Source organism: Bombina bombina, chromosome 3 (genome assembly GCF_027579735.1).
Source record: "Bombina bombina isolate aBomBom1 chromosome 3, aBomBom1.pri, whole genome shotgun sequence".
Lineage (NCBI taxonomy): Eukaryota > Metazoa > Chordata > Amphibia > Anura > Bombinatoridae > Bombina > Bombina bombina.
In genome coordinates, this window is record NC_069501.1 from 85,204,565 (window position 1) to 85,232,429 (window position 27,865).

Below are 27,865 nucleotides of genomic sequence, written 5' to 3' on the forward strand. Positions count from 1 at the left end.
ACCCCTAATCCGCCTCACTAACCCTATCATAAATAGTATTAACCCCTAATCTGCCCTCCCTAACATCGCCGACACCTAACTTCAATTATTAACCCCTAATCTGACGACCGGAGCTCACCGCTACTATAATAAATGGATTAACCCCTAAAGCTAAGTCTAACCCTAACACTAACACCCCCCTAAGTTAAATATAATTTAAATCTAACGAAATAAATTAACTCTTATTAAATAAATTATTCCTATTTAAAGCTAAATACTTACCTGTAAAATACATCCTAATATAGCTACAATATAAATTATAATTATATTATAGCTATTTTAGGATTTATATTTATTTTACAGGCAACTTGGTAATTATTTTAACCAGGTACAATAGCTATTTAATAGTTACCTAGTTAAAATAATAACAAATTTACCTGTAAAATAAATCCTAACCTGATATAATTAAACCTAACACTACCCTATCAATAAATTAATTAAATAAACTACCTACAATTACCTACAATTAACCTAACACTACACTATCAATAAATTAATTAAACACAATTGCTACAAATAAATACAATTAAATAAACTAGCTAAAGTACAAAAAATAAAAAAGAACTAAGTTACAAAAAATAAAAAAATATTTACAAACATAAGAAAAATATTACAACAATTTTAAACTAATTACACCTACTCTAAGCCCCCTAATAAAATAACAAAGCCCCCCAAAATAAAAAATTCCCTACCCTATTCTAAATTAAAAAAGGTAAAAGCTCTTTTACCTTACCAGCCCTGAACAGGGCCCTTTGCGGGGCATGCCCCAAGAATTTCAGCTCTTTTGCCTGTAAAAAAAACCATACAATACCCCCCCCCAACATTACAACCCACCACCCACATACCCCTAATCTAACCCAAACCCCCCTTAAATAAACCTAACACTAAGCCCCTGAAGATGGCTCCGTTCCGATCAGCCAATAGAATGCGAGCTCAATCTGATAGGCTGATTGGATCAGCCAATCGGATTGAACTTGATTCTGATTGGCTGATTCCATCAGCCAATCAGAAAATTCCTACCTTAATTCCGATTGGCTGATAGAATCCTATCAGCCAATCGGAATTCGAGGGACGCCATCTTGGATGACATCCCTTAAAGGAACAGTCATTCGTCGTTCAGTCGTCGGGCCGGATGGATGTTCCGCGCTGGAGGTCTTCAGGATCCTGCCGCTTCGCTCCGGATGGAAGACCATAGAAGATGCCGCCTGGATGAAGACTTCAATCGGATGGAAGATCCTCTTCTGCCCCGCTTGGATGAAGACTTTGACCGGATCATGGACCTCTTCAGCCCCCCGCTTGGGCTTGGATCAGGACATCGGAGGAGCTCTTCAGGACGGATCGGTGAACCTGGATGGTGAAGACAAGGTAGGAAGATCTTCAGGGGCTTAGTGTTAGGTTTATTTAAGGGGGGTTTGGGTTAGATTAGGGGTATGTGGGTGGTGGGTTGTAATGTTGGGGGGGGGTATTGTATGTTTTTTTTTACAGGCAAAAGAGCTGAAATTCTTGGGGCATGCCCCGCAAAGGGCCCTGTTCAGGGCTGGTAAGGTAAAAGAGCTTTTACCTTTTTTAATTTAGAATAGGGTAGGGAATTTTTTATTTGGGGGGGCTTTGTTATTTTATTAGGGGGCTTAGAGTAGGTGTAATTAGTTTAAAATTGTTGTAATATTTTTCTTATGTTTGTAAATATTTTTTTATTTTTTGTAACTTAGTTCTTTTTTATTTTTTGTACTTTAGCTAGTTTATTTAATTGTATTTATTTGTAGGAATTGTGTTTAATTAATTTATTGATAGTGTAGTGTTAGGTTAATTGTAGGTAATTGTAGGTAGTTTATTTAATTAATTTATTGATAGGGTAGTGTTAGGTTTAATTATATCTTAGGTTAGGATTTATTTTACAGGTAAATTTGTTATTATTTTAACTAGGTAACTATTAAATAGCTATTGTACCTGGTTAAAATAATTACCAAGTTGCCTGTAAAATAAATATAAATCCTAAAATAGCTATAATATAATTATAATTTATATTGTAGCTATATTAGGATTTATTTTACAGGTAAGTATTTAGCTTTAAATAGGAATAATTTATTTAATAAGAGTTAATTTATTTCGTTAGATTTAAATTATATTTAATTTAGGGGGGTGTTAGAGTTAGGGTTAGACTTAGCTTTAGGGGTTAATCCATTTATTATAGTAGCGGTGAGCTCCGGTCGTCAGATTAGGGGTTAATAATTGAAGTTAGGTGTCGACGATGTTAGGGAGGGCAGATTAGGGGTTAATACTACTATTTATTATAGGGTTAGTGAGGCGGATTAGGGGTTAATACATTTATTATAGTAGCGCTCAGGTCCGCTCGGCAGATTAGGGGTTAATAAGTGTAGGCAGGTGTCGGCGACGTTGAGGGGGGCAGATTAGGGGTTAATAAATATAATATAGGGGTCGGCGGTGTTAGGGGCAGCAGATTAGGGGTACATAAGGATAACGTAGGTGGCGGCGCTTTGCGGTCGGAAGATTAGGGGTTAATTATTGTAAGTAGCTGGCTGCGACGTTGTGGGGGGCAGGTTAGGGGTTAATAAATGTAATACAGGGGTCGGCGGGGTTAGGGGCAGCAGATTAGGGGTACATAAGTATAACGTAGGTGGCGGTCGGCAGATTAGGGGTTAAAAAATTTTAATCGAGTGGCGGCGATGTGGGGGGAGCTCGGTTTAGGGGTACATAGGTAGTTTATGGGTGTTAGTGTACTTTAGAGCACAGTAGTTAAGAGCTTTATAAACTGGTGTTAGCCCAGAAAGCTCTTAACTCCTGCTATTTTCCGGCGGCTGGAGTTTTGTCGTTAGATGTCTAACGCTCACTTCAGAAACGACTCTAAATACCGGCGTTAGAAAGATCCCATTGAAAAGATAGGATACGCAATTGACGTAAGGGGATCTGCGGTATGGAAAAGTCGCGGCTGAAAAGTGAGCGTTAGACCCTTTAATCACTGACTCCAAATACCAGCGGGCGGCCAAAACCAGCGTTAGGAGCCTCTAACGCTGGTTTTCACGGCTACCGCCGAACTCTAAATCTAGGCCTTAGAAAGCAAATTCAAATCAGATGTTAAAGAAGGAACTGTAGGTCTGATGAATCTCACCGGCATGAAGAGAAATCACACAAAAATTTGTGGGGATTTTTTTTTGAGCATTGTATTGTAGGTGCCGCTACTTCACACTGACAACCCTGCATAACTAGATAAACAGCTCTAAAACTGAAATGTGCTTTCTAAAATTATTTGAGGGACCTCACAGTGCTGACAAGATGTCTTAGATAATCTCACCAGACCTCAGAGCTTTATATCATCAGGCCGAACGTATTCAGGCAAGAAGCTGTGAAGATTTCATTGTATTCAAAGCAGTTGCCTCTTCTCTGTATAGCTTTTCTATAGCCAATCCTGCAGTATTGTCATTTGCAGTATACGTGGAAGACTCAACAGGCAAAAGCAGCTATTTCACATGACAAAATAAAGATAAACGAGTTACTTGTAAACTATTTACACTCCAGCTGGTAAAATAGATCATTAGAAATGGGAGACGATTTTACACTGTCTACAATGTCACTTTTAACAAGTGTGTTGCTTTTTGTATGTAATATATGTTGTAACAGAATGATTGTATCCGTGCCATGCTTGGTTTTTACAATTAAATGAGTAACAATTTGATACAAACAGTATCTATTAGCAACACTGGAGCAGGGGTCTAACAGCAGCTAGGGGGAAAGGTTTTGCACAAACCGTTATTTGATGGGACATATTCAGTGAGTGAGGAGCCACACAAATCTGTAAAATGTGCCCCCTGTATCACCTTTTTTATTGATATTTTTTTTATAACCTAAAACAAATAAATGCTACAAGCAGGTCCTGTATCACCTTTGTTTTCTTGTGTCCTCTTTGCAGGGTGTGAAGATTGTGGACAATACCACGACTCTGAATGTCCTGAGTTGGGGCCAGTGGTGACCGTCCAAGACTCATTTGTGTTAAGCAGAGCCAGGTAAACGGTAGTGGGTCTGCATCTGTCAACAGCTACAAAGGTTCCCCCCCCCTTATGATCAAACAGTGCCCAGCAAGAAATTAACTAAATGTAGCCACCAATCAGCAAGCACTATCCAGGGTACTGAACCAAAAATGAGCCAGCTCCTTAGCTTCCATTCCTGCTTTTTCAAATAAAGATACCAAGAGAACTAAGAAAAATTGATAATAGGAGTAAATTAGAAAGTTGCTTAAAATTGCATGCTCTATCTGAATCATTAAAGAAAAAAAAAAATGTGGGTTCAGTGTCCCTTTAACACATCTTGTTAAAAGTAGCACACCCTACAAAAACAATACATCTGCATCCTTTTTGTTTGACATATTTCTTGGCTCAAAAGAATCTCAGTATATGTTATGGTGACCAAAAAGGTACCCCTCACTTGTAAGTAAATTGATATTAGACTCTACCTTGAGTAGTAGGTGACTTATTTTCTTACAGAAGTCTTACCGTAGTAAAAAAAAAAAAAAATCCTTATTCTACAGCATTATTTTTATTTTCGAAGACACTTCAGGAGATTGTAGGAATCACACTTTTTTTCTATTTTTTACACATTTTTTTATTGGTATTTTCTATTGGAATTTTTGCACACATATTTGAACATTTGGATTTGTCACTCAAACACATGGAATTAGCACTGCCAAGAAAGACTCTCTATCACCTGTAACACTAACAGTTCCTCTACCACAGAGTGAGAAATTTCCCAACGTCTATCTTGAAGACACCTTATAGGAACATCCTTTACGTTCATACTAAAACAAGAATAGCACTTTATACACTGTATGTTAGCACCTATTTGTAACATTTTTGTGCATCGCCACGGAGTGGATTATACTGTGTCTACTTCATTGTGAATATTTTATTTTATTGCTTATATGTACAGTGGATATATAAAGTCTACACACCCCTGACACCCCTTTTAAAATGTCAGGTTTCTGTGATGTAAAAAAATGAGACAAAGATAAATCATTTCAGAAATTTTTCCACCTTTAATGTGACCTATAAACTGTACAACTCAATTGCAAAAGAAACTAAAATCTTTTAGGTAGAGGGAAGTAGAAATAAAAAAACAAAAAAATATGGTTGCATAAGTGTGCACACCCTTAAACTAATACTTTGTTGAAGCACCCTTTGATTTGATTACAGCACTCAGTCTTTTTGGGTATACGTTTTTCAGCATGGCACATCTTGACTTGGCAAGATTTGCCCACTCTTCTTTGCAAAAACACTCCAAATCTGTCGGATTGTGAGGGCATCTCTTGTGCACAGCCCACTTAAGATCACCCCACAGATTTTTGATAGGATTCAGGTCTCGGCTCTGACTGAGCCATTCCAAAAATGTAATCTTCTTCTGGTGAAGCCATTCCTTTGTTGATTTGGATGTATACTTTGGGGCGTTGCCATGCTGAAAGATGAAGTTCCTCTTCATGTTCAGCTTTCTAGAAGAAGCCTGAAGGTTTTGTGCCAATATTGTCTGGTATTTGGAACTTTTCATATTTCCCTCTACCTTGACTAAGGCCCCAGTTCCAGCTGACCAAAAACAGACCCAAAGCATGATGCTGCCGCCAAAATGCTTCACTGTGGTTATGGTGTTCTTTTTGGTTATATGCAGTGTTGTTTTTGCGCCGAACATATCTTTTGGATTTATGACCAAAAAGTTTCATCAAACCAGAACACCTTTTGCAACATGCTTTTGGGAGACTTCAGATGTGTTTTTGCAAAATTTAGCTGGACTTGGATGTTTTTTTTCTTCATAAGAAAAGGCTTCCGTCTTGCCACTCTACCCCATAGCCCAGACATATGAAGAATACGGCGATTGTTGTCACATGTACCACACAGCCAGTACTTACCAGATATTCCTGCAGCTCTTTTAATGGTGCTGTAGGCCTCTTGGCAGCCTCCCAGACCAGTTTTCTTCTCGTCTTTTAAGCAGTTTTGGAGGGACGTCCAGTTCTTGGTAATGTCACTGTTGCGCCATATTTTCTCCACTTGATGATGACTGTCTTCATTGTGTTCCATGGTATATCTAATACGTTGGAAATTCTTTTGTACCGTTCTCCTGACTGATACCTTTTAACAATGAGATCCCTTTGGAAGCTCTCTGCGAACCATGGCTTTTGCTGTAGGTTGCGACTAAGAAAATGTCAGGAAAGACCTACTAGAGCAGCTGAACTTTATTTGGGGTTAATCAGAGGCATTTTAAGCGATGGCAGGTGTGTACTGACTCTTATTTAACATGATTCTGAATGTGATAGCTCAATTCTAAACACAGCTACATCCCCATATTATTGTAGTTTTTTATTTTTACTTCCCTCCACCTAGAAGTTTCAGTTTGTTTTTCAATCAAGTTGTACAGTTTATAGGTCACATTAAAGGTGGAAAAAGTTCTGAGATGATTTATCTTTGTCTCATTTTTACATCACAGAAACCTGACATTTAAACAGGGGTGTGTAGACTTTTTATATCCGCTGTATATCATGGATCCATGAAGTTTTTTTAAATATATTGCAACTGATTTGAATTTATTGTTAAAAATAAAGAGTAGCAGCGTTTCCTTTGTGTTGCTAGTGCCGCATTCGGTAAGCGCTCAGAGCAAACACTGGGCACTTCTGCTCCAGCGATGACGTGGCTATAGGAGACGTCACAAGTAAGGGAGCTTAGAAAAAACGTTTGCATGCGCAAAGGGCTCTGCTGCACAATAACAGAGTACACATATATAATTCATGTGTGAGACGCTTCTATTTGCACCTTTTAAGTATTAGAAATATTGCATGCCGATAGAAGCGTCTCACACATGAATTATATATGTGTACTCTGTTATTGTGCAGCAGAGCCCTTTGCACATGCAAACGTTTTTTCTAAGCTCCCTTACTTGTGAAATTATTATTACATTTACAACATATATATATATATATATATATATATATATATATAAAAATATATTATTGTAAACATGGCAGCCTCCACGACCAACACGTGTGTGTGTGTATATATATATGTATGTGTGTGTATGTATATATATATATATATTAATCCTAGAGAGTGACGAAAAATTAAATCGAGTCCTGGAGGGAGGTTGCAAATTTGTGTCACGTAAAGCTAAGACTCTGAGAAACATTTTATCGCCCTCTATGCTGCCCAGAGTCGTAAATGACACATGGTTACAAAAACGCAAGGGATGTTACAAATGTAATGCCTCACGATGCAAAACATGCTCTCATATAGTTCAGGGTAACACCTGCAGATCAGAAGCATTAGGCAAGACAAGTGATATAAGATATTTTATAAACTGCAATAGTACACACGTAATTTATCTATTGACTTGTCAGGGATGTAATATTCAATATGTGGGACGTACTAAACGGTCCTTGAAGGACCGGGTCATGGAACATCTTAGGTCCATAGAGGACCCTGACTCAAGAACGCCCATTGCCAAACATTTTAGAAATTTTCACAATTCTGACAAATCTCTGTTGAAAGTACAGGGCATAGACTTTATCCCTAGACATCCCCGGGGTGGAGATAGGGAAAAGAAACTGGATGAAAGGGAGGTCTTTTGGATTCTACATTTAAAAACTAGGGTACCTACGGGTTTGAATTCCAGAATGGATGTAAATATGTTTGTTCAACGTTGACCAATCGACTATAATGCATTGTTATGGGGAAAAAAAGTGTCCTTATATATATATAATACTATTTAAATTAACGTATTATAAACCTTTTTGTTATTTACATTACAGTGAGGATTAGGTCTTGATGTCCAATTTGATTATATACCTACATTTATACTTGAGTTTATTTAATTTCTTGTTTTATAGCATTAATATTACAATATCTCATTGTTGTATGCAAAAAGAAAAATAACAGTATATATGGTCATTATTAAATTGTGACACTGTGAACCAAATACACGTTATAGTGTATATACATATGCACATATTTCTGTAATAGGTACCACATAGAGAGGCTATATAGACTAGAATTTTTTGTTTGCGACAGGAACTTCAGGGGTTAATGAAATGTGTTTTGATTGATGTTATGTCATTGGACAGAAATCTGTATATTAAGAGCACCTACACCACCTGTTCTCTATCAGTGAACAAGTGCCCCAGAGGCATGAAACGCGTATGATGTCACAGGAGGTGTTGTTCCCCCTGTTCCAGTTCATTTATTGTTTTTACCATGTTGCTGTATGAGGATCTTGCTTTTATTTGTTAACAAATAAATACTGGCTTTTTACCTATCCCTGGTGTGCCGAGGAGTTTCCTTGTTCCTCTATATATATATATATATATATATATATATATATATATATATATATATATATATATATATATATATATATATATATATATATATATATATATATATATATATATATATATATATATATATATATATATATACAGCAATTTAAAATATGGGGAGGCGAAAAGTGAGTTTAAAATCCTCCACTAAATACAACATATAGAGAAAATAACTCATTGTGTAAACCATTTACAAATCTAGACAAGTCAGAAGACTTCCTTTTCACACAGAAACTCTCTGATTACACTGTTTCCAATGCAGCAAAGGATTCTGGGTGAGATATGCAAATTAGGTTAACAATGACTCACTTTTTTACTTCTAGCCTACTTTTTAAGGCAGACTTCCCTTTATGCCATAGCATAGCTGCATTACACAGCTTCTAAGCTTAGCTAGGGGTAGTTTAGTGATTCAGACCAGGACAGCTGTTTAGTGGTTATTGCCACTCATCAGCTGGGAGTAGGTTGAATCACTGCTTGGTAAAGTTGTTTTCTGGGGGGTAATACAACAGCAATTTAAATATATATATATATATATATATATATATATATATATATATATATATATATATATATATATATATATATATACACATATATAAACACACACGTGTTGCTTGTTGAGGCTGCCATGTTTACAAGTGTCTGAGCTTGCTCTTCTCACTCCCAGCGTTACCAGCAAGCTGGAAGCGCTGGGAGTGACGTCATCTCCCGAACGCTCCAAGTGAGCACTGGGCTCGCTGGAGGTGCTTGCCGAACGCGGCCTAAGAGACATCTAATCTAGCTGCTATCAGTTTGTTGCCCATGTTCAGTATAGGACTGTTGCTGCAAATAGAACTTAAAGGGGCAGTAAAGTCATTCATGATTTAGATAGAAAATACAATTTTAAACAACTTTCTCATTTACTTCTATTATTTAATTTGCTTCCTTCTCTTGTTATCCTTTGCTGAAAGGTTTATCCAGGTAAGTTCAGGAGTAGCAAAGAAACCTAGGTTCTAGCTGCTGATTGGTGGCAACATATATATACCGATTGTCATTGGCTCACCCATGTATTCAGTTAGAAACCAGTAGTGCAACAAATTTGATAATAGAAGTAAACTGGAAAGTTGTTTAAAATTGTACGCTCTAGCTAAATCATAAAAGAAAAATGTTGGGTTTTATGTCCCTTTAAGTTATGTAATGTCTGCTCTGCTAGCTTTCTGAAGGCAGTGGCTACAGTGAGAATTTCTAAGTGCTCATTTAGCTAGAAAACACCTTGTTTGCTGTTTAACACAATGTTTCTTTTTATCTTTATGACACATTGTGTCATAAGATTAGAACTTAAAGATCACAGGTATTCATTTATGTGTATTCATGTAGTTATGTGTATTCATGTAGGTATGTGTATTCATTTATGTGTATTCATGTAGTTATGTGTATTCATGTAGTTATGTGTATTCATGTATTTATGTGTATTCATGTATTTATGTGTATTCATGTAGTTGTGTATTCATGTAGTTGTGTATTCATGTAGTTATGTGTATTCATTTATGTGAATTCATGTAGTTATGTGTATTCATACATATTAATTTATGTTTTTATACTCTTCTGGGTTTGGTGAATGCCTTGTGTGGTGAACAAGAAAAGATTAACATTTTAAGCTTACCTGATATACATTTGTTTGCTGATTCACATAGTAACATTCAACAAGTACATAAACTATATCCTATTTGAGATACAAGCCCTCTTTGTTTGAATGCCTCTGTGGGTAAATACGTGTGGGTGATATTTATTTTCCCTTTTGTGTCAGAATCTTATTCTGAGGATTTAACTTCAATACAGGATGCTATCCCTTTGAATATTTTTGTTGATGTTTTATCATTGTAAAGGGATATTAAACAGTGTTTCTTTGAAAAAACAAATATGTTAAATCAAAGTAAATATAAAAACAGGCAATTTGTGTAAAAAACAATATACAGCAAACGGCTTATTTGTTTTCCTGCATAATAAGTACTTAGAAATTCTCTATGTAGCCACGCCCCCAATGTGATAAGAGAGCTGACATGGTAGCAACTTAGGTTACATACTGACCTGAGTATGATAAAATCTGACTCCCTGGTATCTAGTCTATTCACTTTTATAGTAAACCAGCTCATGTTACTCTAGAAGTTATGACATCAGGCTAGCCTTGTGGCGCTGTGAAAGGAAGTAATGGACACTGCAAATGTGTAAAAAAATAAATAAAAGGTAAAATCCATTTAAAATGGTGACTAATACATATTGCAATGATTTCTGTTAAGTATAAACCACTGCTTAGTGCTTTATTTTTATTACAAAAATGAAACAGACTTTTTAATATTTATTTAAAACTGTAACATTATACATTTGTGTAAAAAAACGTGTGTGTATATGTATATATATATATATATATATATACACACACACAAGGTAAAGGAAGGCACTGGTCTTTTCATCAAATATTTATTATCAAGCGTGACGTTTCGGGGACACACTCCTCTTCCTCAGACCTATAAATATATATAAATAAATAGGTTTTGGTAACTTTTCATCACTGAATATGCTTTTATATTTGTTATTTTATTGGTGGTAAATGGCCTGTAATTGTCTGCTTTTTTGATAGATCGTCCCTTCCTACAAATCTTGAGATCAAGCAGTTGGAGGATGGCTCAGAAGGTGTTTTTGCTGTAATGCAGCTCGTAAAACGCACTCAGTTTGGCCCATTTGAATCAAAGAGAGTTGCGAAACTAGACAAAGAACCAGCATTTTTGTTGAAGGTACAGCATACTGATCGTTGTCTAATAAAGAATGGGCCTTTTACATTGGGGTCTGAATTGGCTACATCCCATACAAGCTTGCAGTGAAACACATAATCATAGAGCACATTTCACCTGGTCTGTATACAGTATGGCAGCTCGCACTGATCAAAGTTCCTATAAAAAGGATATGAAACTCAACATTTTTCTTTAGTGATTCAGACAGAGCATACAATTTTCAACAAGTTTACAATTTTCTTCTGTTACCAAATTTGCTTCATTCACTTGATATCCTTTGCTGAAGGAGCATCAATGCACTAATATGAGCTAGCTGAACACATCTAGTTAGCCAATCACAAGAGACAAATGTGCACCAATCACCAGCTAGCACCCAGCAGCATAGGATATATACATATTAATTTTAAACATAGGATACCAAAAGAACAAAGAAAATTTTAAAATAGAAGTGAATTTAAATATTTATTAAAATGACATGCGCTATTAGATTTATGCATGTTTATTATTGACTTTCATATTCCTTTAAAACCCTTGGATGAATATTATCAGGACCCAAGGATATGTACGTAATACACACTAATTAGAGAGCTAGGGTTTTCCCCTCACTCCCTTACAGCCAGGGATTCACTAGCTGACATCCCTGGCTTCCTCATGCTGAAGATAAATGTGTAATGGGGCTGTGTTCTGTGTAAATAATCAGAAGAGCTGCAAAGATCCACAAAGCAGCCTGAACTAACAAAGCCGTGCAATCAGCCAATAGGATTGAGCTCGCATTCTATTGGCTGTTCCAATCAGCCAATAGAATGCCAGCTCAATCCTATTGGCTGATTGGATCAGCCAATAGGATTGAACTTCAATCCTATTGGCTGATTGCATCAGCCAATAGGATTTTTCCTACCTTAATTCCGATTGGCTGATAGAATTCTATCAGCCAATCGGAATTCAAGGGACGCCATCTTGGATGACGTCATTTAAAGGAACCTTCATTCGTCGGTTAGTCGTCGGCCAGGAAGGATGCTCCGCGTCGGATGTCTTGAAGATGGACCCGCTCTGCGCCGGATGGATGAAGATAGAAGATGCTGCCTGGATGAAGACTTCTGCCCGTCTGGAGGACCTCTTCTGGCTGGCTTGGATGAAGACTTTTGCCCGTCTGGAGGACCACTTCGCCCCGCTTTGCGGAGGACTTCGGCCCGGTTGGGTAAAGACGTCTCAAGGGTAGGGTGATCTTCAAGCGGTTAGTGTTAGGTTTTATTATGGGTGGATTGGGTGGGTTTTAGAGAAGGGTTGGGTGTGTGGGTGGTGGGTTTTAATGTTGGGGGGGGTATTGCACTTTTTTTTTCAGGTAAAAGAGCTGATTACTTTGGGGCAATACCCCGCAAAAAGCCCTTTTAAGGGCTATTTGTAATTTAGTATCGGGTAGGGCTTTTTATTATTTTGGGGGGCTTTTTTATTTTATTAGGGGGATTAGATTAGGTGTAATTAGTTTAAAAAACGTGTAATTATTTTATTATTTTGTGTAATTGTAACTTAGGTTAGGTTTTATTTTACAGGTACTTTTGTATTTATTTTAACTAGGTAGCTATTAAATAGTTAATAACTATTTAATAACTATTCTACCTAGTTAAAATAAATACAAACTTGCCTGTAAAATAAAAATAAATCCTAAAATAGCTACAATGTAACTATTAGTTATATTGTAGCTATCTTAGGGTTTATTTTATAGGTAAGTATTTAGTTTTAAATAGGAATAATTTTATTTAGATTTATTTAAATTATATTTAAGTTAGTGGGTGTTAGGGTTAATGTTAGACTTAGGTTTAGGGGTTAATACATTTAATATAGTGGCGGCGGTGAAGGGGGGCAGATTAGGGGTTAATAAATATAATGTAGGTGGCGGTGGGCTCCGGGAGCGGCGGTTTAGGGGTTAAACACTTTATTTAGTTGTGGCGGGGTCCGGAAGCGGCAGGATAGGGGTTAATAACTTTATGTAGTTGGTGGCGGTATAGGGGGCGGAAGATTAGGGGTTAATATGTATAATGTAGGTGGCGGTGGGCTCCGGGAGCGGCGGTTTAGGGGTTAATACATTTATTAGAGTTGCGGCGGGATCCGGGAGCGGCGGTATAGGGGGTAAACAGTATAGTATAGTGTGGGTGTTTAGTGACAGGGTACCAAGAAAGCTGTAAAAAAGCCGAAGAGCAGCGAGATCAATGACTGTTAGTTAACAACAGTCCGCTGTTCATCGCACCGTACTAGGTGTGCGGCTTTTTGACAGCTTTTTTGATAATTTTGGAAAACGTATTCAAGTCCGCGACCGCGATGTTAGGCGATCTTAGGAGAGCGTATTGGTGCCGTCGAATGCAGGTAAGTTGACGGCTTGATAAATAGAGGCCAAAAAGTGTAAATGTATAAGACTGTGCACATTTTTTTTAATGGAAGTAAATTGGAAAGTTGTTTAAAATTACATGTTGTATCTGAATCATGGAAATTTAATTTGACCTGAGTGTCCCTTTAAGACTTATTTTTTTTGTCATTTTCCATAACCCCCTATATTCTGTTTTTGCATGTCCCATCATGGAACTTTTAGAATTTAATTTATTTAATTGAATATGAGGTCTGTTTTTTTGTCTTATAACAAAACCATATTTATTGACCGTGTTGATTGGGGTCTTGGTCATTGGGATGTGTATACTGCTACTAGTGTTGAACCTATTTTCCACTAAGGTTTTCCATAAAGACGGTGTGGTGATGTTCTTTGACACGTCTAATGAGGAGGAGTGTAATTGGATGATGTTGGTGAGACCAGCCAAGGATTACAGTCACCAAAACCTGACTGCCTTACAGTATGGCAACGACATATATTTTACTACATCTCGGGACATAGAACCGGGCACTGAGCTGAGAGTGTGGTATGCAGCTTTCTACGCTAGGAAGATGGAAACACCGTTGCTAAAACCACCTTTACCTTGTCACAGTGGTGAGTCTAAGCTTCCGTCATCTCTACTTAATGACAAAAATACATATCAATATGTTTGCCAGTGTTTCTCAATTCCAGTCTTCAGGGCACACTTAACAGGTCATCTTCAGGATATCTGAACTAGAGCACAGGTGAATCAATCAGCTGATCCATAAGTATGGTTATTTTCAGGTCTGTTAGTGTGCTTCAATACACAGTATACACTCTGGGTCTACACTTACTGCCCCACAGCATTTAGTGCTCTTCACACTGTATACTCTGTTCACCACGAAACAGTTCTTCCGGGAACCAGTCTCCCGCAGTACGGTGCCTAGGAAAAGGCTTCCAACAATAGCACGATAATACCTACAAAGATCCTTGCACTCAGAATAAAACTTGAGCCGACCAGGGTAATAAGGATAAAACCATAATCCTTTTATTGACAATCCATATAAAATCAGATGCAACTGTAATAAGTCAAACACATTTCGTCATTAATAATGTTACTTCCTCAATGAGTCATTGAGGAAGTTATGTGATTGATGAAGAAACGCGTTGGACTCATTACAGTTGCATCTGATTTTAAATGGATTGTCGATAAAGGTTTATGGTTTATCCTTAACACCCAGGTCAGCTCAAGTTTCATTCCGAGTGCAAGGATCTTATCCTGTTAGTGTGCTTGGAGGACTTGTATTGGGAAGCACTGCTCTACGCTAATGACATGGTAAGTCTCTCAAGTAGGGACTGGCTGTTTTGAATTGTAGAATCATTTTCTTCTTAAAAGGGAAGAGTCCACAGCTGCATTCATTACTTTTGAGAATACAGAACCTGGCCACCAGGAGGAGGCAAAGACACCCCAGCAAAAGGCTTAAATACCTCCCCCACTTCCCTTATCCCCCATTCATTCTTTGCCTTTCGTCACAGGAGGTTGGCAGAGAAGTGTCAGAAGATTATGGAAGGTAGTACTCTTCCCAATGGGACTGGAGTTTTAAGTAATCCTATCAGCCTCTCAGTGAGAGCATGGATGAAATTTAGAGTCCGGAGATGCAGGGGGAGTTTTTCCTGCGAACCCATCCTGACTCATATTAACAGCTCCTTGGTAATCAGCGTTGACGAGTTTCGCTGCGTACCTTTCTTCACTATTTTATTCAATATGGTAAATAAGGTAGGGTCCCAGTGGGACTCCTTTTATCTTAATAAGAAATCATGGGTTAATATCTCTTGAGCGGGGGTTATTGAACAGGGGGGACTGTAATCATGTTTGTTATATGGTTCTATCTGCAAATGTGTAGCTATTCCTAGGCTCACTGCTTTTACGGAACATAACGGCATTTTTTTAATGACGCAATCTCTCAGGATTGCGCACCCTTTTGGTGACTAGCATGGTGCACCTCAGGATGGGTGCGATTATTTTGTTTTTCACTTCTGTATGCTGATTGTGTACGACCTAGAGAGTCTAGAACGTGGGTTGTCTGGTTCACAGTAGGTGGTGAGTGCCCCAGCCATTGGGGGTGTCAAGGGGTGCCAGTCAGTTTTTGTCATTTTTGTAATCCCAAGATTATGGAGGATTCTGATATACGAGACACGAATGCCTCCGATACGGAGAATGCGTCTTGTGATGAATATGAAATGGCCCGGGTAATCAATGCCCATCAGTTATGTTCCGATTACCGTTCTAGAGTATTCTCTGAGCTTGGGTGAATAGGGCTTCTAATCGGCTGGTCCTGTTTTCGTTTTCATTCACCTTGAGCATTCACCCGTTGGGTGATGCCTTCATTTTTATTTTTTAATCCAGGTGGATGTGTTAAATTTGCTTTAAGATCATGTCTGTTAGATTTTCGTTTTTATGAATGTTCGTCTCTGGAACCGATACTTGTGACTAGTGGTAGCATGGACACTCCCTTGGAAGTTGCGCACTTGTTATTAATAGAATTATGCTTTCTAGTTCATTTATCGATCCTTCAGGATGAATTTTCTTGGACCTTTGGTAGTTCAGAAGTGTCCTTATACCAGGCTGGTACTGGTTGGACTCTGTTACCAAGGTTTGTGTCACCTACGTGGTGCTGATTAAATCCTGTTGGATTCTGAACTCACTTGGCCTACTCTATGGACTCCGTGCTCAGATCCTACTGAAGTATGAGGCCTGTTGTTTATATGCAACCCCTCCGGACAGAGGGTTGTGAGTGCCAATCTACGGTTGGTTGGTTCGGGCTACAAGCCTGGTATACAGATCTGTTTTTGGCAGACGGCATCATGGTTCTTCAGGTCCCTGGGGACTCAGAACCGTTATTTCCGTTATTGGAAGTAGGGAGATATGTGTGACCTTTGTGGTCTGGTGTGCTGAGTGATTACCGATTGAGTTTCACTCGCAGTTCTTCCGGACGCTGATTCTTTAGCATTTTAAGGATTTTTTATTGCGGTGGCGGAGTCTCATTACCTTACCGCCTTGGATGGATCATCTGGTCTGGATGCACGGGCATGTTTTTTTCTTCCTCTATTCCGAGTTGTGTTACTCTTAGAGGTGGTGTGCAGGGGTTTCCTGCCTTCTGTAGGGGGCTCCAGCTCCAGTATTTGCCTGCTTAAAGTAGCTTTTTGAAGATGGATCCTTCAAGTATCTCTGACTGTCTATTCCATTTTGTACCCTTGGTCTGATCATGGTCTTTGATGTTCGGGTGTCTTACTTCCTCGTTGCAACATTAGCCTTGGGCTTGTCAGTAAAGAGTCGAGGTCGGGTAAGTATGGCCGCCCTTCTGGGATCAGGTAGTTGTCCATTTATCCTTGATGCTCCTTTCATGGGCGAACGTTCTAGGATGGCGAGCAAGGCCTGGGTTATCATTACCTTCGGGTGTTGATTGCTACCCTGCCTGTGTGTGTAACACTTGTTGCTGCTTGTCTATGAGTTTTTTTGCGATCCATTTGCACTGGGTGCTGAATCTTAGACCGTTTAGGAGTTCTTTGTGACTCTTGGGTTTGAGGCTATTGGTAGATCGCCAAGTCTGCAGACTTTAGAGGTGTGCTCCTCCAGTTTAGGGTTCCTCTGGAAGTTGGATCTTTCAATCGACTCCTTGTTGAGGATCCTGGCCCTTGGTCCATGTCTCTCCGTGGATGGGTGTGGACGGTTTGTTTTCACACTAGATGCTTGTGGTCCCATGGGCCTCTCTAGTAGGGGCTGGGCCTCTGTGAGAGATGCCTATCTGTCTGTGGTTCAGGCTTTAGGTCCTTCTAACGGGTCCCTACTGGTCTTCTGGTGCATTTAAGATGTTCCTGTAGACTCCAGGTGTCTTTCAACTGGGTTGGCGATATGGCCGAGGGGTCTCGCCTCTATGGTAGGGTATTTTTCATTGTTTTCATTCCCTTCTCTTCTAGGGTGGGGGTTGGGCTCTCCGGGTTCATAGTTACCTTAGTATCTGTGGGTCCTTGATCTGCCTTGCAGGGCTTTTTTTCTCTGCTTGCGTTTCAGGATCCTGGAAGGGGAGCTGAGATGTAGTGTCTGGTTCCTCAGTTCTTGCAGTGGGAGGCTGGGGGTTTGCTCCCTTTGGGACTTCTGCTATGTTTTGGTTCTGATATATGGATTCTGAGGGCCTTCTTCCCTTGGAAAGTGTTCCTTTTTTTGACGAAGACGGCGTGTAGGGGGTCTCGTACCCGAGCACAGTGTCTATCCTGACTCACGGTAGCATGCTTTTTGTAGCAGCGGTCTAACCGGGGGATTTGTTCCTTGTTGATCCTTCCTTTCTCTTCCAGAAGTCTGGGACTCTTGTCTTCGGTCTTTGACTAGCCTTTGGGCTTGGACCATTATCCTGGAGGGAAGGGTGGGGTTCGGTTACTCTTGCAGGGTTGACCATTTTCTTAGTGTTGGTCCTCTCCTTTGTGGGATTTTGGAGGGATTGCAGTTAGAACCATCTGCAGCTATTTGCTCTGTGATGGTGTAACCAGCTACAGCTATTTGTTCTTGTCTGGAGGCTAACAAGCTTTGAAGCACCTTTAGGTGTTTTCAGTTAGCAATGGTGGGTCAGCTTTCCTCCTGGAAGCTGGTCATTGAGAGTTCCTGTTCAGGTGGTTTGAGGTTATTTTAGAGAACTCTTTCTAGCTGCTAGGATAGTTATCCTGTTTCTGCTGTCTCTGGAAGAAATAGGGATATTCACACCCTATAGAGGTGCGCTGTGGATGTCAACAATAAATCCAGCAATGATCGGATAAAAGGCAGCTCTCCCCAGGTAGAAGTGTCAGATGTGTGTCCTATAAAAAGGGATAAGAAGTCGCCCAACAAAGAGGTCCCGGCCTGCGAGTTCTGGCATATCCAAGTGCCTCATCGTTTGTGAGTGTTTTATCGTCCATTTGTCTGTGTGTTCTTACCTGACGATATCACCCTATGTGGCGCCTTCTTATCCCATTTTATAGGACACACTTCTGTCTCTACCTGTCTAGCATGCAGGTCTAGATATGTTACGGGGCAATGGGGGACTCATGTTTTTTCCTGGAGTACAGGATCAGGGATATGAGGGTGTTCCTCGAGTCCTTTTTGGGACATGTTCCCTTGTGTATGGATCCTTTTTCTTTGGTCCTTGTGTTTCTAGGGAGATCGTCTCCCTGGGTGTTGCTATTGTAAAACAACCATGGGTTGTTCTATAACTGTTGAGCAGGGAAAGTTACTTTGAATGTTTCCAGGACTCTGTTTTCTCCTTTGGGGGGCGGATGCGGTCCTTGTCTTTGGCCAGGTACCTTCTTGGGAGTCGTGACCCATGAGGTGGACACCTTGTAGGTTGTTTGGGCTTGACGGACTCTAGGTCTGAGTGGGTTTTAGTTCGGCTTTGCCAGCGATATAACTAATGTGCAGTTACCTGGTCTTGGGTTTTCTCCCGTGTCGTTTGTACTTAAATTTTTGGGTGTTGAGTAATTCAGGGGCCGCATTTTTGTATCCACACATTGTTTGCATTCAGTGTCCTCTAGCTTGGGTATTGTTTTCCCAAAAGTAATGAATGCAACTGTGAACTCTTCCCTTTTAAGAAGAAAAACATAAATGATGCTTTCCTGATAATTTCATTTTCTTCTGAAGGGAAGAGTCCACAGCTCCCGCCCGTGTTTTTTCTCTATGAGGCAGCTGTAATTTTTTTGTTCGTTTGGCACCTTTGTTCCCTTGGCAGAATGACTGGGGGATGAGGGAAGTGGGGGAGGTATTTAAGCTGGGGTGTCTTTGCCTCCTCCTGGTGGCCAGGTTCTGTATTCCCACAAGTAATAAATGTAGCTGTAGCATAATTTTATGTTTTTTTTACCCCCAATTTTGATGTTTCCATGGAATTAAGGTTAAAGTGCAAAATGCAAATGGTCTAATATGTTCGAGCATTTTATTACTGCACTACTACTTTTATATAACTGCAAAGGGATTATGCACATAGTTAAAGTCAGCGCTAGAGTGGTAATGCCTCATTGAGAGCTAGCTGAACACATCTGGTGAGCCAATGAGAAGAGGCATATATGTGCAGCCACTAATCACCAGCTAGCTCCCAGTAGTGCAATGCTGCTGCTGAAGATATGTAGATATGCTTTTTATCAAGTGCTTCCAAGAGAACAACGTAAATCTAATAATAAAATTGTCTTTAAAATGGCATACTCTATCTGAATCATGGCTGTTTAATTTTGACATTCATATACCTTTAAAGGGACAAGAAACCCCAAAATGTTCTTTCATGGTTCAGATAGAAAATATATATATTTTTTAAAAACGTTTTCAATATACTTTTATTATAAAATTTGCTTTGTTCTCTTGTTATTCTTTGTTGAAAAGATATCTAGATAGGTAGCGTGCACATGCCTGAAGAACTACATGACAGGCAATAGTGCTGCCATCTAGTGCTCTTGCTAATGTTTAACATTGTTGCAAATCGGCTGTCTTATAGTACTGCAGACACGTGCACGCTCCTAAACATACCTTCCAAGTAAGGGTAGAACCAACTTAACAGTGAAAACGTATTCTAGTCTCTGTGCTGAGCATGAAGCACTTTATTTTCAGGTGCGTTAGTATAGCATGTGACACAGCGGTGTTTTTTTATTGGCTCTCAGCAGCTTTGTGCCACGTTCTTTGCCTTTCTTACAGAGGTAACCTTTTTAGCAGTAGAGCCTCAGAAAGATGTCAGCGCAAGTTCTTCCAAATCATCCCATGTAGCTGCATTAGCTTCTAGCAAAGTGACAATCCGTTCTCCTGCCGCTTACACCTCAGGTACGCACCTAATGTTCTGTGTTTCAGGATTTGTCTGACAATGCAGTGAAGAGATGTGACTCAAGTGACTACTTAAAAGGAGACCTATATCCTTAAAGCCAGTTAGTCCGGGACTTTAAAGTATTTATGCACAGTATATTAGTATATAATATATACTGTATAGGTCTTAGCTGAGAGCTTGTAAGTGAGTGCTGGACTCTCTGTGTGTGTTGTATTTATTTATTCTGTCATTTTCCCTATGGGCCTTGCACCCAGACTTATCTGGGGTTAACTGCCTGTGACCCTGGAGACAGCACAGCTTCCTCAGAGTGCTATAGCACCCAGGGCTGAGCATGTTGTAGGGTCATGGGATGTATACCCAGTCCAGTCTGAGAGTGCAGTCCCCTTCCGTGTTCTATACTGTATAGGTATATATATATATATATATATACCTCAGTGTGCCTATAGGGATATGGCTGCACCTCACTGACGAGTCCCACACTAGGCCGAAACGTACGTCTGGGGTTTTGCTGTTTCTGTCGTCCATAGAGGGATTGCCTGGTATTTCGGGACTGGACTGCGCTGTTTAGTCAGGATCAGACTGAGATACTACAAGAAAGAGGCTGCTCCTAGGGTGGCAACTAGCCATAGAACAAGCTATTATCCTATTGTTCATTCCCAGGTTTAGCGCTACTCTCTCTATCTCTATATAATGCATAAATCATTTAATACTCTCCAGTTTGTTAGCAGGATCTTAAAATGTTAGAACACTTGAGGGATAAACTGCTTGAAACCCTGGTCTCATTTGTTATGGCCAGTGAGGGACAGATGTAAATGAGGTTGTGACCATATCTAAGCAATCGCTGTGTAGAATATTGCAGGGTGAAGTATATGACACCATATAGAAGGGTCAGGGTTCTGAATTCCTCAAATGAATTAAACACACAGTCATAGTACTGCTTAGGAACTGCAGAGCACTTCTGGTGTTGAGTGGAAACTGACGCTTACCCAATCAGCAGGATCATTCTGCTGTTTGGGTAAGAGGCAATTTCCGCTGGGGACCTGTTGTGCTCTGCGGATCCTGAGCTGTACTTTAATTATGAGTTAATAGGTAGAGGTGTAGGGTTGCTGGTGATAAAATGACATATTGTAATTAGAGCATGTCATTTTTTTTTACTAAAATTGCCCTTAAAATTAAACAAAAAGCAGACAAATGATAAAAGCGCATTGCATAATTACTAAAAGGGACATTGAAACTGATTTTGTGAGAAAAAAAAGTGCTTTGTCCAATGCTCCCTAGAAAACCCCAAAAAGCAAAATCTAGTACCTAGGTTTTCTAAATGCTGCAAATTGCCTTAATCAGCTATTTGATTTGCAGCACAAATTGCAGCACAAATTACACAGTTTGCTTGTTGGCGTCTCTAGGGAGGGTGTGACGAGCACAATATTTCTAAGAATTTTACAGCAATGCAGACAAAATAAGCACTGTGTGTATATATGTTTTATTTTCCTTGGTTTAACATTTTATGACTGATTACATTGTGAGATCAATGTCCCTGTAGCAGGCTCTGCTTTTTCCATAATAAAATATATTTATATTTACAGGAACAGTCTACTCCACTATTGTTTAAAAAAATAGATAATCCCTTTATTACCCATTCCAACACGGTTATATTAATATACTTTTTACCGTGATTACCTTGTATCTAAGACTCTGCAGACTGCACCCTTATCTTATTTCTTTTGACAGACATTAATTTAAGCCAATCAGGGTTGACTCTTAAATAACTCCACGGGATTAAGCACGATGTTATCTAATATAAAACACATGAACTAGCAGTGTCAAACTGTCAAAATGCACTAAGATAAGAGGCGGCTTTCAATGACTTAGATTAGGAATTAGCATATGAGCCTACCTAGGTTTAGCTTTCCACAAAGAATACCAAGAGAGCAAAGCAAATTTCATGATAAAACTAAATTGGAAAGTTGTTTATAACTGAATGCCCTATCTGAATCACGAAAGTTTAATTTTGACTAGACTGTCCCTTTAACCTTTTTCCGTCGTTATGACGTTGTATTCCGTCCAAACGGCGCTGGGCTTTAGGGCCGTTATGACGGAATACAACGTCATAGCCAACGGCTTTCTTGAAGCCTACTGCGCTTCCTGGATTTGATTGCGGTCTGGAGGGCGTTGCTAGCGTTAAAGGGACGCCCCCCCAGACCCGATCCAATAATTGAAATCTCGCGATTGTGTGCACGATCGCAGGAAAGGGTTAATAAACTAGTAATATGATAATAAACGTTAAGATGGAAAATAAAATTGCGATAATTAATTGTTTTTATTGTCATCCTCTAAACAGTCTCTTGTCAGGACAACACTGACATCATACACGTAGAAACCTGCGAATGGACCTGTAAAGTGTGCAGCGCCACCTTCATCGAACCCAATCTGCTGACAGGTAAAGAGAGCGCTTGGTCTGTGCTATCGGCAGAAACATTTTAGGTAACATTTAAACATCAAGTGTAGAAATTTTACAATTTAAAGAGTAAATGTTCAACTCTCATGCTTCATTAAGAGAATGCAAGTTTAAAAAAACATTTCAGTTTACGTCTGTTATCATATTTACTTTGTTCTTTTGGTATCCTATGTTAAAGGGCATACTTAGGACTCAGTTTTTGTGCGCGTCAGGTAGCGCTCGTATTACAAGTTGAAATATTTTTGCTTGTGCGCACAGAAAGCCAAACTTAGAATATCGCGATCGCCTTTACGTATTCCCCCATAGAAGTCAGTTGAGAAAAAACAACAACTTAACAACCCTACTCGCACACAAACCCATTTGCATATTCTCAAGTGCGCTATCCCGACATAAAAATATAAATATTTTAGATTCCAATGTTCTTCACATAGCAGAAAATATTCTATTTATTCATAAATACATATTTCTATATATCATTGATGTGTTTTTTTTCTTGTAAAATATACCCATACCTATATATAGATTGGATATTATTGTTACTTTACCTGCACCCTGGTAGATGCTATTGGAAGTGAGAGTGCACTTTTTGTGATTTTTATATAAATATATATATGTGTGTACAGTTGTGCTCATAAGTTGACATACCCTGGCAGAATTTATGATTCCTTAGCCATTTTTCAGAGAATATGAATGATAACACAAAAACTTTTCTTTCACTCATGGTTAGTGTTTGGCTGAAACCATTTATTATCAATCAACTGTGTTTACTCTTTTTAATCATAATGACAACAGAAACTACCCAAATGACCCTGATCAAAAGTTTACATACCCTGGTGATTTTGGCCTGATAACATGCACACAAGTTGACACAAAGGGGTTTGAATGGCTATTAAAGGTAACCATCCTCACATGTGATCTGTTTGCTGGTAATTAGTGTGTGTGTATAAAAGGTCAATGAGTTTCTGGACTCCTGACAGACCCTTGCATCTTTCATCCAGTGCTGAATCATGGGAAAAGCAAAATAATTGTCAAAGGATCTGCGGGAAAAGGTAGTTGAACTGTATAAAACAGGAAAGGGATATAAAAAGATATCCAAGGAATTGAAAATGCAAATCAGCAGTGTTCAAACTCTAATCAAGAAGTGGAAAATGAGGGGTTCTGTTGAAACCAAACCATGGTCACGTAGACCAACTAAAATTTCAGCCACAACTACCAGGAAAATTGTTCGGGATGGAAAGACAAACTCACAAATAACTTCCGATGAAATACAGGACTCTCTGAAAACATGTGGTTTGGCTGTTTCAAGATGCACAATAAGGAGGCACTTGAAGAAAGATGGGCTGCATGGTTGAGTCACCAGAAGAAAACTATTACTACGCAAATGCCACAAAGTATCCCGCTTACAATACGCCAAACAGCACAGAGACAAGCCTCAAACCTTTTGGCACAAAGTCATTTGGAGTGATAAGACCAAAATTGAGCTTTTTGGTCTCAACCAGAAACGCTACATTTGGAGATGAGTCAACAAGGCCTATGATAAAAGGTACACCATTCCTACTGTGAAACACAGAGGTGGATCGCTGATGTTTTGAGCTACAAAGGCACAGGAAATTTGGTCAGAATTGATGGCAAGATGAATGCAGTATATTATCAAACAGAACCCTCGTTTTCCACTTCTTGATTAGAGTTTGAACACTGCTGATTTGCATTCTCAATTCCTTGGATATCTTTTATATGCCTTTTCTGTTTTATACAGTTCAACTACCTTTTCCCGCAGATCCTTTGACAATTCTTTTGCTTTCCCCATGACTCAGAATCCAGTAACGTCAGTGCAACACTGGATGAAAGATGCAAGGGTCTGTCAGGAGTCCAGAAACTCATTGACCTTTTATACACGCACACTAATTACAAGAAAACAGATCACAGGTGAGGATGGTTACCTTTAATAGCCATTCAAACCCCTTTGTGTCAACTTGTGTGCATGTTATCAGGACAAAATCACCATGGTATGTAAACTTTTGATCAGGGCCATTTGGGTAGTTTCTGTTGTCATTATGATTTAAAAAGAGTAAACACAGTTGATTGATAATAAATGGCTTCAGCCAAACACTAACCATGAGCGAAGAAAAGGTTTTGTGTTATCATTCATATTCTCTGAAAAATGGCTAAGGAATCATAAATTCTGCCAGGGTATGTAAACTTATGAGCACAACTGTATATCTATTTAAAAATACTTAGAACATATTCTGCTATGTGCAGAACATTAGAATGTGAAATATGTACAGAAAATACACAGTATAACACTTTGTTAAATATGAATATTGAATAAATATGCTTTTTCATATTTTCATCTACTTGACTGCAAAGGGCTCCTATGCACTTATATACATCTATATATGTATACATATATATTTATATGTGTCTGTAAATGCATAAATACACATGTACACACATATAAACACACATTTCTTTAGACATGTATATGTATGTATCCCTTTCAATATTTTTTTTTTCTTACACCTGAGACTTCATATATTTGAGCCCTTATAACTTTTTTGTGCAATATTTTTTTTTTTTTTGAATAACTTTTATTAGATAGTGTAAATATGGGTGTAACTGTACTTTGTAATGTATTTTTGATGCGTTTTGTAATACGAGCGCTGAACCGGACGCGAACAAACACCCGCGATAAACCCCTTTTTGTTTGCGCATATATTGGTTTACTCGCAATTCGACCCAAAATATTTAATTTTCAAATTGAAAAAAGACATAGTTTTCTGTCATTCAAATCTGGTTAGTGTAGTTTTTTCACAACCCCCAAAGAGTGTAGTGGATTCTGTGGAATGCAGATCTCTGACCCACCGTCATACTGCACAGCGATTGGTTGATATGTACAGGTGCTCATTCATATTCATTATTGACCACACTAAATAACACCGAAAAGCTTCTCAAGGGCAGTGTCAAGAAGTTGCTAACTTTTAGTTTTAAATGCACTCTGCAATATGTAGAGTTTTAATTTTTTTTCCACTAGTGATTCATTTTTGGTGCATATATATAAAAATACTTTAATGACCCTTTTAAAGGGACAGTAAACACCTTGTAATTACAAGATATTTCTGTTGTGTTGCTGTAGAATAACATATCGGCCAAGTCTAAACTTTTTTTTTAAAACAAATTAACCCCTTAAGGACCAAGGACGTGCTATGTACAGCAGTTAAGGACCAAAGACGTACATAGCACGTCCTCAGTTAAACTGCGCTGGAAGCGTTCGTGGTCGCTTGCAGCCGTTCTCAGGGGATTGCAGCGATGCCTCGATATTGAGGCATCGTGCAATACCCTTTAGGCAACTACAGAGAGTGACCCTCTCTGCATCATGGTGGCGTGGGAGGGCTTGGAGGTATGTGGGTGGGCGGCCCATCGCTGGAGGTGGGAGGAGCTTTGTGAAGGGGGCCTGGAGCGGTTGGTGCCATAATTGCACAAGCTGTTTGTAAATCATTTTTGTAAATAATTTCAGTGAGAAACCTAAACTTTTGAAAAAGTGAACATTTTTTTTTTTAATTGATCGCATTTGACAGTGAAATGGTTGCATGAAATATATCAAAATGGGCCTAAATCAATACTTTGGGTTGTCTACTAAAAAAATATATATACATGTGAAGGGATATTCAGGGATTCCTGACAGATATCAGGGTTACAATGTAACTATCACTAATTTTGAAAATAAATGGTTTGGAAATAGCAAAGTGCTACTTGTACTTATTGCCCTATAACTTGCAAAAAAAGCAAAGAGCATGTAAACATTTGGTATTTCTAGACTCAGGACAAAATTTAGAAACTATTTAGCATGGGCGCTTTTTGGTGGTTGTAGATGTGTAACAGATTTTGGGGGTCAAAGTTAGAAAAAGTGTGTGTTCCATTTTTTCCTCATATTTTATAAAAAAAAAATGTAATAGTAAATTATAAGATATGATGAAAATAATGGTATCTTTAGAAAGTGCATTTAATGGCAAGAAAAACGGTATATAATATGTGTGGGTTCAGTAAATGAGTAACAGGAAAATTACAGCTAAACACAAACACAGCAGAAATGTAAAAATAGCCCTGGTCCTTAACCCCTTAATGACAACTGACGTACCAGGTACGTCATGCATTAACAAGTAGGTAATGATAATGGACGTACCTGGTACGTCAGTTGTCTAAGAGAGTGCTGGAAGCGATCGCAATCGCTTCCAGCAGCTCTCAGGGTATTGCAGTGATGCCTTCATATGGAGGCATCCTGCAATACCTTTTTAGAAGACTCCGATGCAGAGAGGGCCACTCTGTGGCCCTCTCTGCACCGGTAGCGATGGTGCCGGTTCGTTGGTGGGTGGGAGCGCAACAGGGAGGCGGGTGGGCGGCCCATCGCTACCCGGCATCCGGTTCCTAGAAGTGCAATGTGCACGCCGGGTGCCGGGAGCGTGCGCGCATTAGCTGGCCACTGACGCCAATGAGGAGGGAAGAGGGGGGGGGGAAAGATTTTTTTTTTTTAAATAATATAAAAGGATCTGGGAGGGGGTAGGGGTATTGTGGGGGGCTGCTACACTACAGAAAACCCCAAAAAAAAGCAAAAGAGCAAAAAATACTTTTGTTTTTGGGCAAATTGGGTACTGGCAGACAGCTGCCAGTACCCAAGATGGCCGCAATTAGATAGGGGAGAGGGTTAGAGAGCTGGGGGGGGATCATGGAGGTTGGGGCTAAAGCAGGAGTCCATCACAGCTAAAATATTTTATTTTTTTTGTAAAAAAAAAAATAAAAACTCCTTTTATTTAGTACTGGCAGACTTTCTGCCAGTACTTAAGATGGCGGGGACATTTGTGGGGTGGGGGAGGGAAGAGAGCTGTTTGGGAGGGATCAGGGGGTGGGATGTGTCAGGTGGGAGGCTGATCTCTACCCTAAAGCTAAAATTAACCCTGCAAGCTCCCTGCAACCTACCTAATTAACCCCTTCACTGCTGGGCATAATTTACGTGTGGTGCGCAGCAGCATTTAGCGGCCTTCTAATTACCAAAAAGCAATGCCAAAGCCATATAAGTCT

General features: G+C 39.2%; 1 protein-coding gene across 1 annotated transcript in view; it reads left to right on the top strand.

The window, feature by feature from the left end:
* Positions 1–27,865, top strand: part of PRDM15 (PR/SET domain 15) — a 236,901-nt gene that overhangs the window by 19,874 nt on the left and 189,162 nt on the right. The window contains exons 3-7 of the mRNA XM_053705902.1: positions 3,965–4,058; positions 11,019–11,172; positions 13,891–14,143; positions 20,214–20,336; positions 22,676–22,774. Coding sequence (XP_053561877.1) covers positions 3,965–4,058; positions 11,019–11,172; positions 13,891–14,143; positions 20,214–20,336; positions 22,676–22,774 — 723 coding nt within the window. The remainder of the gene's footprint in view (positions 1–3,964; positions 4,059–11,018; positions 11,173–13,890; positions 14,144–20,213; positions 20,337–22,675; positions 22,775–27,865) is intronic.